The 14341-nt window shown below is 35.6% G+C and overlaps 1 protein-coding gene across 6 annotated transcripts in view; it reads right to left on the bottom strand.

Moving 5' to 3' along the window:
• Positions 1-14341, bottom strand: part of ZNF385B (zinc finger protein 385B) — a 440337-nt gene that overhangs the window by 55981 nt on the left and 370015 nt on the right. For 4 of the 6 annotated variants that reach the window (XM_058300557.2, XM_058300562.2, XM_058300558.2 and 1 more), the window contains 2 exons: positions 10409-10447; positions 6209-6319 (listed from right to left, as the gene is read on the bottom strand). In XM_058300557.2, coding sequence (XP_058156540.1) covers positions 6209-6319; positions 10409-10447 — 150 coding nt within the window. The remainder of the gene's footprint in view (positions 1-6208; positions 6320-10408; positions 10448-14341) is intronic. The other 2 variants (XM_058300563.2, XM_058300565.2) reach the window with 1 other exon arrangement.

Genomic DNA, 14341 nt, shown 5'->3' with positions numbered 1-14341 from the left:
GGGAGTTTATATGGGAACCAAAGTTGGGCTCCTCCCTAATTTCATAACCACTATGATCTTTGCTGGATGACAGAGAATGCCAGGACCTCTAGCAGAGGTGTCACTAAGGCCCCTTAGGTGGCAGATGGTGGATGTGGGCAGTTTATTTATGCGAGACAGGTAAGAATTAAACTACTAAGGAAATCAGAAAATGGATATAATATTAAAGCTCCAAACACAAACACACACACACATATATCATAGAAAGACCCAGATGGATGCAGCTTAAATGACCTTATCCACATGAAAACTGCTAAGATGACAAGATGCAAAATGCAGAGTGAGACAGTGAGGTGACTCTGGGGACATATAGATTACACAGCAACTGTAGTCATATGGGAAATGAGGGTGATCACTGAATGACTGCATTTTGGAATTTCAGAGGTTATAGTAAAGAAAAGAAGAGCCAGGTTACTCACAGAAAGGTTGACACAAATGGTCACTCTCCATTTTAACTTCTTGGCAAACCTTAATTTCTTGCGCATTGTACAAAATCAGTCTAACATAAAGCAAGGAAATGTCACAAGATCATCTTCTTATGTCTTTAGATATGAAGAAATAGAGTACAGCAAAAGAACAGTGAGCCAAAAATGAGAGATTTTAGATTAAAAAAAAAAAACATGCAGCAACACATGCAGCAACAACAACAAATTCACAAACCTAGAAGTACCACAAAGATAAAGAAAATGTGAAGTATAGGTGATTCAAACTTTATGATGCTATTCAAAAGGTAAGACTGTAGATTTGAAAAATCAAGAGGGCTAGCTCCAAAAAAGTCATGAAAGCTTATGAGGAACATATGCAGTACACTTTCAATGGAGAAGAAAGGGCTCTTCAGGCTTAGGACAATCTCATTCAATGCTTGACTTAAACCACGAAGAAAAGAAAAAGTGGCCAAGAAGAAACTAGGGTTTGGGCTACTGCACACATTTGTGCAAATGGCTGGAAATCAGTTGGAAAGACACATTATTCTTGGACTGCAACACCCGCCCTCTGGCAAAGTTAATGGTGTTAATTTGTAAAGGTTCATTTGGGAAATGTCTGTGATTAATGCTTGTTCATTTGCATAACACTGAATTGTGTAAATAAAGTCGCAGCCTTTTCCTTTCCAATAGTGGAGTTCAACAGAAATGATAAAAGCTGGACAAAGCAGGATATGGGACACTTAAACTAGGTCACATTGAATTTTAGTGCATAAGGCCTACCCTGGTACATTTTATATCAGTAATGGAGAACTGCAGAATATAGTCTGTTTTCTGTGCAAATCTGCCTTCCAGATTTTTCAATAAACATAATTTCTACATTGAAGAGTGAAGCTGATTCAGTCTCAGGCTGATTTAGAAATGTTATTAAAGACAATAAGGATGAGCATCTTCTTAATTCTTACATTAAAATGTAAATAGGGTAATTATAAAATAGTAACTCTCCCCCAAATAAAAAATGCTCTGTTTCCGAGCTCAGTTATGCAGATTATAGCATCATTACTAAACAGTGAGAACATGTATACATCACACTTGAGAATTTGCCATCCAGAGTTTGTGGCTTTTCTGCCGAGAACTTAAGCATGACTCAGAAATTTAATTTCTTTCTCTGCTATCAATGGAGATTTTGAGTGACAACAAGGAAACTGGTGGTCATATGCTCATGTGTACACACCTGTCCATGTCCCTAGTAGTAAATATTAAAAAAATGCCCGTCACTGAATGGAGCTCAAGTCAAAGGTGAACCTACTCCAAGAATTTTCATAGGGTGTAGAAAAAAGTATCTCACTGTCCCTTTTCACCCAGGAAACAAATAAAAAGCAGAGCTGTTAGCCATTCTTTAGGGCTCTTAGCTGTTCCACCTGATATAGAGATGTTAACATACCTCGTCCTCCTAACAGAGATGCCATGGAAATTATTTTTATTTCTAAAGTTTGAATGGTCCTTCCCAGCGACCAAGTAGTCCACTTTAGTCATGTTATAAAAGAAGAAACTGAGGCCCACATTGGTGAAGGGGTTTACCAAGCTCATAGAATCAGGACCTGAATCCATGTTCAAGGACTCTCAATCCAATGTTCTATACCATGCTGCCTCTAAGGATGGAATAATGAAAGTAGAAAGAAGCAGACCTAGATCTGAGAGGATCTTTGCAAGGACAAACCCTGGATATTTTCATTCATATTCTTTGTAAGTAAAAGCTACTTCTGGGGTCTGGAACACAGTATAATGTTTGGTAAACAGCAGTAGCTCAATAAATACTCAGAAAAACTAGTAAAGTTATTATGTGAGGCAACATAATAATAAAAGGAAGAGCTGAGGATTTGGAGGATGGAGGCATGAATTTATATCCTAGCTCTGCCATTTATGGACTCTAAAAATGTATGCAATAGCAAAATATTGGAAACAATCTTATTTAACTAGCCTACCAATAAGGAATTAGTTAAATAAAGTATGGAACATCCCCAAATATACCACAAGCTTCGTTTTCTATCGCCGTTGTAACAAATTGCCACAAAATTAGTGGCTTAAAACAACAGAAATTTCTTATCTTACAGTTCTCGGGGTCAGAAGTCTGACACGGATTTTACTAGGCTAAAAATCAAGGTGACAGCAGGGATCCATTCCCATCTGGAGGCTCCAGGGAGGATCTATTTCCTTGTTTCTCCAGCTTCTACAAGCCTCCCACATTCCATGCCTTGTGGCTCCCTTCCTCCACCTTCAAAGCCAAGAACAACTGGCTGAGTCTTCTTATATTGCATCACTTGGACTTCCTCATCAGCTTCCCTCTTCCACTTTTAAGGACCCTCGTGATTACACTGAGTCCACCAGATATTTAGGGTGAACTGATTAGCAACCTTAATTCCATATGCTACCTTAATTCTCCTTTGCCATGTAAGGTAACATATTCACAGGTTCTAGGAATTAATGACATGAACATCTCTGAGGGGTCTTATTCTGTCTACCACATCTGTAAAAAAAAGACTGAGGGTAATAAACACTGTGTTTTGATAGAAAAAGTTCTTGGGATATACTGCTATATTAAAAAGGTAAGGCAAAGAAAAGTAGATAGTATGCTACCTTTTGTGTATAAATGAGTGAAATAAGAACATATATTAATACTTTGCTATATGTGCATAAAAAAACCCTAGAAAGATATGCAAAAAATATTGAATTGGTTACAAATAGATAAAGAAGGGCATGGAGAGTAGAAGGATGGGAATGGGATAGAACTAAGTTTTACAGTGTATCTTTTAAAATTACTTTGGTTTGGGGGAGAGGGTGTAGCTCAGTGGTTTGAAAGCCTGCTTCCCACGTATGAGGTCAGGTTTCAATCCCCGGTACCTCCTATAAAAATCTTTTCCTACTTTGGTTTTTCTAAAATGTAAGTATATTAGTAATTATTTGAAAATTTAATTAAATTCATGATTGCCTCAAAGTCCCATTAGTCACTCGAATTTCAAAACCTTTTGTTTTAAAGAGCCTATCATAAACCTCGTTACTTTTCTCAAATTGCTAACTCTTTGAATAGGTAGATCATTTTTCAGTGGCACTGAACCAAGCAGTTCTCTAACATCACATTTGTGGTTTTCATGAATTTGGCTTCTTTTGCAAGATTTTTACAATTCCACTTTGCATTGTATCGTGAGATGTTTTTGACATATGCCAATCCTGCTGTGCAAATGCTAGTGGTAAAGACAGAGCATGTTTACAAGTGGGCATTAATTTTGTAAACAGTCAAATAGTTAACTTTTTCATTTCATATTCAAGAAGTTATACAGACTTTAATTTCTTATGTAACTGCAGTTTTGTCTTTTGCAGAAAGTTATGTAAGTGCAATCATACAGTATACAGCTTTTGTGTTCAGCTTCTTTCATTTAGCACAGCTTTTGAGATTCATCTGTATTGTAGCATGAAACAGCACTTCTTTTCAGTGTTGCGTAGTATTCCATTTTAGGGCTATACCACAATTTGCTTATCCATTCACCTGTAGATGGACATGTGGGCTGTTTCCAGTTTTGGTCAATTATGAATAAAGCTACTATAAACATCACATATGTATGAATACATGTTTTCATTCCTCTAGGATTAAATACTAAAAGTGGGATCACTGGGTCCTATGTGAAATATATGCATAACTTTACAAAGCTTCTTATAAATAATTACAAACTGTTTTCCAAAGCTGCTGCACCATTTTGCATTTCCACTAACAATGTACTAAAGTACCAGTTGTTTCGATTCTTATCACTTCATAGTACGTATTTAATGTTCACCATTCTAATAGATGTAAGGGAATTTCATTGTGGTTTTAATCTGTATTTCCTTAATGGTTAAATGATGTTGAGCATTATTTTCATGTGCTTATTTGCCATTCATAGTTGTTCTTTGGTGTCGTTTTCAAACCTTTTGTCCATTTGTTATTATTGAGTTGTAAGTTATTTATATATTCTATTTACAAGTCCTTTAACAGATATTGCTTTATTAATATTTTCTCCCAGACTGTAGCTTGTCTTTTCATTTTCTTAACAGTGTAATAGAACGCATTTGATGACTATAAGTTTTTATTTTTGATGAAGTACCAAGTATAAATTATTTTATGGTTCATTCTTTTTATTTCCCAACTAAGAAATCTATGACTAATGCAAGGTCATATAGATTTTCTTCTTTGTTTTCTTCTAGAAATCTTATAGTTTGGGGTTTAAAATTACCTCTAGATCCATTTGAATTAATTTTTGTATTTTGTAAGAGGTAAGAGTCAAGGTTCTTGTTTTTGGCATACGGGTATACAATTATTTTAACATTATTTGTCAGAAAGACTAGCTCTTCTCTATTGAATTCCTTCTGCAACATTGTTGAAAATCAACAGTCCATATAGGTGTGGTTCTATTTCTGGACTCTATTCTGTTCCAGTGATTGATGTGTCTATTCTTTCATAATACCACAGTCTTTGTTTATTATAGGTTTTATAGTAAGTATTGAAATCAGGAAGTGGGAGTCTTCCACCTTTACCCGTTCTTTAAAAAATGTCTTGGTTATTACAGGGCTCTGTTTTTCTATATACAAATTAAGAATCAGCTCGCACATTTCTACAAAAAAATAAATAAATAAAAGCTTGTAGGGATTTAGATTGTGCTAGATTACAATCATTTTAGCAATGTGGAGACTTCCAAATAATTGACACCATATATCTCTATCTAACATTTTAATTCTTGAATATGGTCTTGAGAAATATTTTATCAGGTACCAAGTTTTTTCATTGGGCTTTTGATTGAAATTGCATTTAATATAAATTTATGAATCATGATTAAACAAATCTCTCCTTTTTCAGTGACTTTTATTATGCTTTCTTTATAGAATTAACAAAGCATCATTTAATGACATATTCAAACAAGAACAGGTAATATTTTAGTATTTCCAAAAAACATTAACCCTGTGACATGCTCTTTTCAAAGTGGTTTCTGGAATTAAGTATTTCAGGAAATACCAAATATTCTGCAGTCTTTAGCTTCAGGTTTGCATTGGTCATTGGCCTTACTTGGTCAATGGGTATTAAAAAATATTCTATTATTTATTTTTATTTCCTATTATTTTATTTATACATATTAAAATCTACTTTCATAAAAGATTGATGTGTACCCTTTTCTTGTTATCTTTTTAGAAGAAAGGTTATGCTGGCTATATAAAATAATTTGTGAAGTTTTCTCTCCTTTTCCATGCTCTGGGAAAACATAAATTCTATAGCATATTATTCTCTCAGGTATTTAAAAAGATTTGGCACATACATGAAATGTGCCATTTGATATCAAGAGGAGTACAATGGTGTATTTCAGTGTTCACTGCATTTTAATTTTTCTATATTTTTCATTGCATTAAGCTTTTTAAAAAATATTCCTGCCTTTCAAATATTATATATTTGACAGGTAAATACAATCGATGAGATTGGGTATAAAATAGTAGGTGACACTGATTATACTGAGAAAGTCTATAATACTAACATTAGCCATTGACTCTAGTACTTAAGTTTCTAACGTTGAACTCAGGTCTCTTGGAAACCTAGCGTATTGAAATGAGTGGGCTACCAGTAGAAGTGACTACTAGAAAGTATGCAAATATGAAGAGATGTACATATTCAGACCAATCAGATTTTCAGCTTTATAAACTACAGAGAGCAATGAAAAGGTGATACTCACATCTGAGTTAAAGCGAAGCTGACAGACATTACAAGAAATAACTTGTTTCTTCTTTGGGGGAATGGACACTCCAAATGTGTGGTTTATGACTGCTTTTTGCACAGGATCCATCTAAAGAACAAATGATAAAATAGTCCATTTTTAACTTAAAAAATTGTTAGCAAGTAAAAGTGGCTATATTATTCCTTAAGGTTTTAACTTCTAGTTTCTAAACAAGGATAATAGAGACTTTTACTCAATTGTATTGTGCTTGTTTTGCTTGAGGAATTATAAACAAAAGCAAAACCAAACTGTTTCAAAATTATGGAAAAAAAAATCACAGGAGAATCAATTATATACCAAAAGATAGTCTATCTATATGAAGAGACTTGAAAAACCTTATAAGAATCATAAAACAAGAAAATTTTAAGATCCAAAAATTAACTTAATGTTTTACCCATATGAGGTGATAATGCTTAAGGTAGGTCTCAAACGATCTCAATGACAATCATTAAAGATGAAAAAATAGGTTTCTTAATTTTTATTCTGTCAAAGTCATAAATTACAGGCTCATATCACATAAAGAAAATGTCAATCCTTATTCTAAAATAATTTATGACGTTTCATGTACTATAGATTGAAATTTATTCTACTGGAAATGCCTGTCACAATTGTACACTCAAAAGCCCATAAGAGATTGGTTAATATGCAACCTTTGCTTAAATATTGATCCAGTAAAATTCTGATTTGTAACCAGTGATTTCCTTCCCCTTGGTTTACATGTACCATACAGAGAGAAATGTACAGTGATGAAAGTACTCAACCATAGAAAAAGTATGGCACAAAGCCATTAAAACACTCATAAAAAGAAACGCTGCTAACTGTAGAACCTATAAAAAGAGACACAGCAGCAATTCTCTTGTGTACTCCAGATAATAATCTCCAGCATTAACATCAGACAACTGGCAGTTCAAAAAACAATGTGGATGAACAAAGCATTACTTATGAACAGATGTAACATGAATAAGGGCAGATCTGCTAACACCATCGTCTAGTAAATCTCCTGAGGTCAGGCTTTAGGATTGGATTAGTTGATGATATTTGATAGAGAGGAGAGATGAACACTATCCCCGAACACGATTATAAATCAGCAAGGTACAAAATTAGCAATTAGAAGAGCTTAAATGCATTAGAAAGGAGGATGGACTACAGAATTACAGAACACTATTTTTTTATACAAGTTTAAGAGACATGACAGGGCAATGTATTCCTACTACAAACAACAATTATGGTGCTTCAAGACACTTATAACACAGGAATGGCAAATGCTAAGAGCATTGTTTTCTGGAGTTAAGGAACTGTCATGTATCCTGATTACAGTAATGGCGACACAAATCTACACAGGTGTTAAAATTCATAAAACTATATATGCTCCCCCAAAAGTTAATTTTATGTATGGCAATTTAAAAAGTAAAAAGAAAAAAATTAGGAGTATTATGCTTAACTACTCAAAATAAAATACTACTGGAAAATCTTGGGATTTTGTTCAAGGTCATAAGTGATTGCATTAAATTTTGTTAAGCAAGAATAAAGGGAGAAAACCTTCCATGGGGCAAAGGACATCTTGAAGGGTCAGAATCTAAACCCTAGTTCACATCCTTACTTTGCTCACAAGTGCTTACACTTCAATGTTATCCATCTATTTGCAAAACATGATACTGCACTTTCTGCTAGTTACTGGGAACTGCAAGTCAGTTTAGACAGACTGAAAATTAAAATAGCCTAACAGCTATATTGAGAGGCTGAAAAAAATCACACTGTTTTGTAAAGTAAAAAACATGGGCATTTTATTGAGATTTTTTCTATTCTAGGGCTCTGAAAAATACCTTACAACCAGTGATGTGCTTACTACATTAGATAAACTATATATGAATATTTCCCAAACACCAATTTTCTATGTACTTCTTTCATTATTTTGTCTTCTCTATATACTATTGTATTACTATTAACTTAATACTTTTTCTTTAAATCAAATTAAAATTGGCTTTTAAAAACTTAAGTAAAAACATTCATGAAATCAGTTTTAGTCATATATTCTTTCCCATTACTCACTTTAATAATTATACTGATATTTACCATTAAAAATGAAAGTTTTCATCACCTAAAATAAATGCATATATCACACTTGATCCCATATCACAATATGGAAACATTGAGACAAAATATACATCTGATAAAAATTTAGTTCTGAAGTTTTAGTAAACAGATTCTTGTTGATAGCTCTCCAACCATCCCTGAATATAAACGCTCCCTTTGGATTGTTGAAATCGCTTAGATGCCAGCATAATTTTTCCAATTATTCCTGATACAACTTTATTCTTCTCAAATCTTATATTTGCAGTGCATCAGCCTGGAAATATCCCCTCTGTGGACCCAAGGCTTAGCGCTCTCCCTCCTGTAAGGCAAATAGTGGCTGAACACTCCAGATACACAGGTGAGTGACTTCCCAGTCATCTCCTCTCAAAAAAGCAAATTTAAAAGGTTCCTTTAGAAACTCTCACCAGAAATGGCTTCTCAAGTTCACAATCATAATCATAATTGTCCTCATAAAATCAACTGAATAAACAGCCTTTTTACCTCTTGTTATTTGTTAATAATTCTTCCACCTTTGAATCCTTTGAAGTACTGACCACTAATTATATAAAATGTTCTCTCCCATGTTTCTCTCTTGGAAGAGATTTTCTTAATTTTCCACCTGATTTTCTATTTCCTCATAAATATTCCTAGAAAAGACCCACTTTTCCTCCTGTCTAAATCTCTTTCATTACCTCTGCTGTTTATTATGGAATTCAAAATATCATAATCTCGGGAAACGGACTTGACCCAGTGGTTAGGGCGTCCGTCTACCATATGGGAGGTCCGCGGTTCAAACCCCGGGCCTCCTTGACCCGTGTGGAGCTGGCTCATGCGCAGTGCTGATGCGCGCAAGGAGTGCCGAGCCACACAGGGATGTCCCCCGCGTAGGGGAGCCCCACGCGCAAGGAGTGCGCCCGTAAGGAGAGCCACCCAGCTCGAAAGAAAGTGCAGCCTGCCCAGGAATGGGGCCGCCCACACTTCCCGTGCCACTGACGACAATAGAAGCGGACAAAGAAACAAGACGCAGCAAACAGACACAGAGAACAGACAAGGGGAGGGGGGAGGATTAAATAAATAAATCAATCCTTAAAAAAAAAAAAAAGACTGCAGGCCATTTGGCCTGCTGTGATTTCAAAAAAATACATATATATCATAATCTCTGCTTTATTATGGAATTCAAAATACCACTGGGGGGAATGATTTAGTTGAAAGAAGACCTTAAATGGTACGAAAAAGAATGTTCCACTTGCCAATTCATTTGATACTTTAAAATAGATACTGTCTAGTAAAATCACATTGTACATTCATCACCACACACACAAAAATTAGAACAATTTCATTACTCCAAGGGAAAAAAAAAGCTGATACTATCTAGCTGATGTTTTGAGTATTTGCCATCCGATGCAATAACTAACTATGTATGCCTGAGTCATTTCAATGGGCTACAGACTTGGCAGTAACAAAGGTATCTTTTTTTCCTAAAGTATAAAGTGATAAAATGCTGCATTTTTGTTATTAGCTTTCCTACAATACTCTAAGAATAAGATGAAAACAATAACTATGTTACTTTTTTTCCCTTCACTAATGCAATGTCATTTCTCTGTAATCATAATGAGACAGGTGTAACTGTATCAATGATAATTCTTTTCTCAATCTCCATTTTCAGAATGAATAAAAACATTTTCAGAAATTCTAAAATGTGGTAAATCTAAGTGATTCAGTTTTGTGTGCATATTTGTCAAAAATAGGTATCTAGATCATTATATGTAGAATACTCAAGAAAATGATGACAGATATTGCAATCACACATACTCATATTTAAAGATTCAATTGACATTTCATAGACATTTGATTGTTAAAATGAACAAGTGCTTTCAAAAATCTTTATTAAATTTTAATATATAACTCTTAAAATGAAAAAATCTTAGTTATATTAAATTAGCTCATGTTAGTTCACATTGCTTACATGCTCTCTGCTGAGAAAATTATGATTCATTGGTAAGCAATCCTACAACTTATTTGAGGGAAAAAAAAAACAAATAAATCCTAAACTACCACACAAGTCTAGTTATCAATATTCCTTACCTGGAGGAATTTATCGGTCCCAAATAAGTCTCTTCCTTTCTAAAAAAGTAGAAGTTAGATGTAGTTATCTGGAATTTTGAAGCTAGGAAGCACATTTATATGAAACTTTAAAAAATCCATTTGCCCTGCTCATCTCTGATTAAAAAACCTGAGATGCTTACTAACTCAAAAGTAGCAAGAGTTAACACTTTCCATTTTTTTTTAAATGAAAATCATGTAGAAATGAAAAGCAAAACCTATTAGTGCAATTAACTGGCAGGTAATAAAACTAAAAGATGAGGTTGTGGCTGTTACCAGAAATAGAGGAGATAATTGGAGCTATGTATGGACAAATTAACCATTATAACACTTATAAGATGAATTAATGAAGCTGGCCCTATTATACCATCTATTATATTTTTAATATAAAAATAAGAACAAATGGATCTCTTTGGTGTATTCACCAAAATTATGGGAACTGTATGAATCTGTGAATTTTTTCAAAGATCAATATTTTCACCAAGTAGACCAAAAAGAAATTTACATGTGTACAGTATAAGCCATCATATAAAAGTACACAGGTGTAAATAAAACCTAGCTACAGGAAAAAGAAACACACTGTAGCACTTGGCTAAAGGTAAATGAGTGTAATGGTAGAAGAGTCTATGATATGGGCTGCGTATCATAGACTGCACCTAATACTAGATCATTTCTAGAGCCTAGATAATTTTGCTAGATAGAACTTTAGGCAGAGAAAAATAGAACTGTAAACTTTTCAACTACTCAAGCAATTTTCAAGAGATGAATAAAATGATTTAGCTAGCTATCAAGAGAAGCTGGGAATGGAGGGTGAACTGAGTACTACCCAATTAAAAAGTAGAATGATCACTCAAGAATTACCCAGGGCTTGTTCCTCTGTGGTAAAACAGCTGGGTATCTATACTATTTTTGAACAATGGGAAAATTTCTCCTTAAATTTAGCCATCGATTTTAACCAATGTTCTAAAAGCATTTGGTAAGCACCTACTATACAATATATTCGGCAATGCTAGCTTTTCTACTAAACAGAAGTCGAAGCCAAGGTTTTGGCTTTTAGAAATTTAAAACTCAGTCACCCAATGAACACTTTTGGAGATCTACTATGTTTCAGATGTCCCAGATGGGAGATGAGTCATTGCAAGAAAGCACATCATTTTAAAAGTTAAAGTGAAAAGACAGCACAAACTCTAACCGGAGGCTGTGAAAAGAAGTGGCCATTAACCAAATTAATGAAGCATGTGAGGCATGAAAAAGTCTGTCTTTTCTGCCCCATCCTTCCTTTGGTCACGTTTACCTTTTCTGATTTTCTCACACTTTAAACATTCAGAGACCTGCCTTTAACAGTGCCATCAATGTGTTATCCTCCTGGGGTGATTTGCCTTTTAATTCCTTTTTCTAGCTGTGTAATAACAATAATAAATACCATAGTAACAGCAGCTTAGACTTACAGAACTCTTACTATGCACCAGCAACTGCAGTAAGGGGTAATCTCATGTGGTCTCCATCATTACATGGGACAGATACTATTATTATCCTCCTCTTACAGATGAGGAATCAAAGATGATGAGAGGGGCGGTGGACTTGGCCCAGTGGTTAGGGCGTCCGTCTACCACATGGGAGGTCCGTGGTTCAAACCCGGGCCTCCTTGACCCGTGTGGAGCTGGCACAGCTGGCCCATGTGCAGTGCTGATGCGCGCAAGGAGTGCCGTGCCACGCAGGGGTGTCCCCCGCATAGGGGAGCCCCACGCGCAAGGAGTGCGCCCCATAAGGAGAGCCGCCCAGCATGAAAGAAAGTGCAGCCTGCCCAGGAATAGAGCCCCACACATGGAGAACTGATACACAAGATGACGCAACAAAGAGAGACACAGATTCCCATGCCGCTGATAATAACAGAAGCAGACAAAGAAACAAGACACAGCAAATAGACACAGAGAACAGACAACCGGGGTGGGGGGGAAAGGGGAGAGAAATAAAATAAATCTTAAACAAAACAAAACAAAACAAAAAAACACAAAGATGATGAGAGGTTTAGTATTTTTCCCCTTGAGTCTGCAGGTGCTGGAGCCCGGATTCGAAGTCAGGCAGGTGTCTTTTTGTGTGCTTAAGCTCTTAAGGACCCCCATGCTGTTCCTTGCTAGAGGAAGATGGCACATGGATGATGGGTGTCATGAGTGGCACTACTGTAGGGTGTGGGGTTTTGTAACAAAAGGACAGGTGTTCCTAGAGTTTCTGAAGTGCTGAAGGCAGCTGCCTAATTAAACAATGCATAAGGCCTACTCAGTGCTTGAGTAAAGTTTCCTGGAAAAATAAGCCCCGGTTTTTCATTTTTTGGCTGTTCCTAAGATAAGTTTGGTTCTTCTTTTGTAACTTCAGGAAAGCCATAAATAAAATTTTGGGCTGTCCTCCCCTTTTTCCCCATTGTAGTTGTTTGGTTTGCACAAAGGAAAAAAATAGAAAGAAGAAGAAAGTTCCAGGAATACTTAGAGGCTACACTTTAGAAGGTGAAAGTCATCATTTGCACCTGTTCTAGATTTATTGCAAAAAGGACCTCAGCTGCTAAGCCTTGTTGACGAAGGACTCTCTGGAAGTTTGGCAAAGCATCAAATTTTTTAACTGTGATATTACTGAATTACTGTAGTAGGACAAAAATGACAGTTTTCATCCTTCCTTTTTTAATATTGGACTTAGGCAAAAGAATATGACAATAGAGCTCATTAGAGCTTCAAATTCATGAAACAACACATTCAAAAGCGATAGCTGCATCAGTGAAGAGCAATATTTCTCTAAAGTTACTTCAGAAAAGGTTTTGCCTTTTATATTTAAATACTCTGGCCATATGCACTTTTATTACCTAACGCTTTCTCCCCAAAATCCTTGAAAAATTAAATAGAAACAAAACAGATTACCACTATCAAAAAGGCAAATTTCTTATCTAAAAAATCAAGAAATACAATCTCACATTGTTGGCAAAATTAGCTCAATTATATTGCACATTTGCACTATTTTGGATTTCATATCGGAAGGCTCAATAAAAATAAACCACGTGGACTGTTACACTGGGCTTGCTGGCTACAGTGAAACCTACAGTTTGCACCTGGAGTGTGTAAACGCCGACACTTGCTTTGCTGACACTGCATTCTCTTACCCGCAGCAATGTGATGGGGGTCCACCTGAGCATCATCATTGCCACTGAATGGGAGACAAATGGCATATTGATGTTTCACAGACTGTTGATTAAACTAAAAGTCAAATGTTTGGAAAGGGACTTCTCCCAAGAAGCCCCAGCACATTGCTGAAACCAGATCTTGGCCTTGCAAACAACATGAACGGTGCCCCTCTTCCTTTGGAATACTATTACCCCACCAGATAGGTAATCAGTCATTCAGAACTAGTATAGAGAACAGAACACACACTTCAGAAAATCATAGACAAGTCACATTGTGTGTGAGTCACAGACCCAATAAAGTTATTGTTATTACTATTTTTATTAAAATGTTATAGGTTTCTAAGTATTTTGAGGCTGATTAACAGTTGGCAGTATCTGCTGCAAAAATTAATGGGACTCCAGGATTTCCTTCCCCACTGTTACAGAACCCCATCTAGCAGAGGTCAGTACTACCTGTAGAAAATGTAAGTGGAGTCAGCCTAGAGCTGAGTCAGCCAGAGTGGAGCAGAGGGCCTTTTCCGAATTTTGAAAGGTGTGGGAAGTACCATATCAGGAAGACACACTGGAGTTCCACTTGGCAGTTATGAATATTTTAAAAATTGTTGCTGGTGAAATAATTTCATCCCCTTTTCTCCCCTGAGAGCAAGGGATAAACAAAATAATAGTGTCTCATTTTGTTTCTGGGGTCTGCTTTGCTTTAAATGCATCTAGAAGACTTTCTTTCACTTAAATGCCATATTGCTAGATTC

This window comes from Dasypus novemcinctus, chromosome 7, assembly GCF_030445035.2.
Source record: "Dasypus novemcinctus isolate mDasNov1 chromosome 7, mDasNov1.1.hap2, whole genome shotgun sequence".
NCBI classification, from domain to species: Eukaryota; Metazoa; Chordata; class Mammalia; order Cingulata; family Dasypodidae; genus Dasypus; species Dasypus novemcinctus.
Note: the sequence above shows the minus strand (reverse complement) of the source record. Positions and strands in the feature narration are given on the sequence as shown.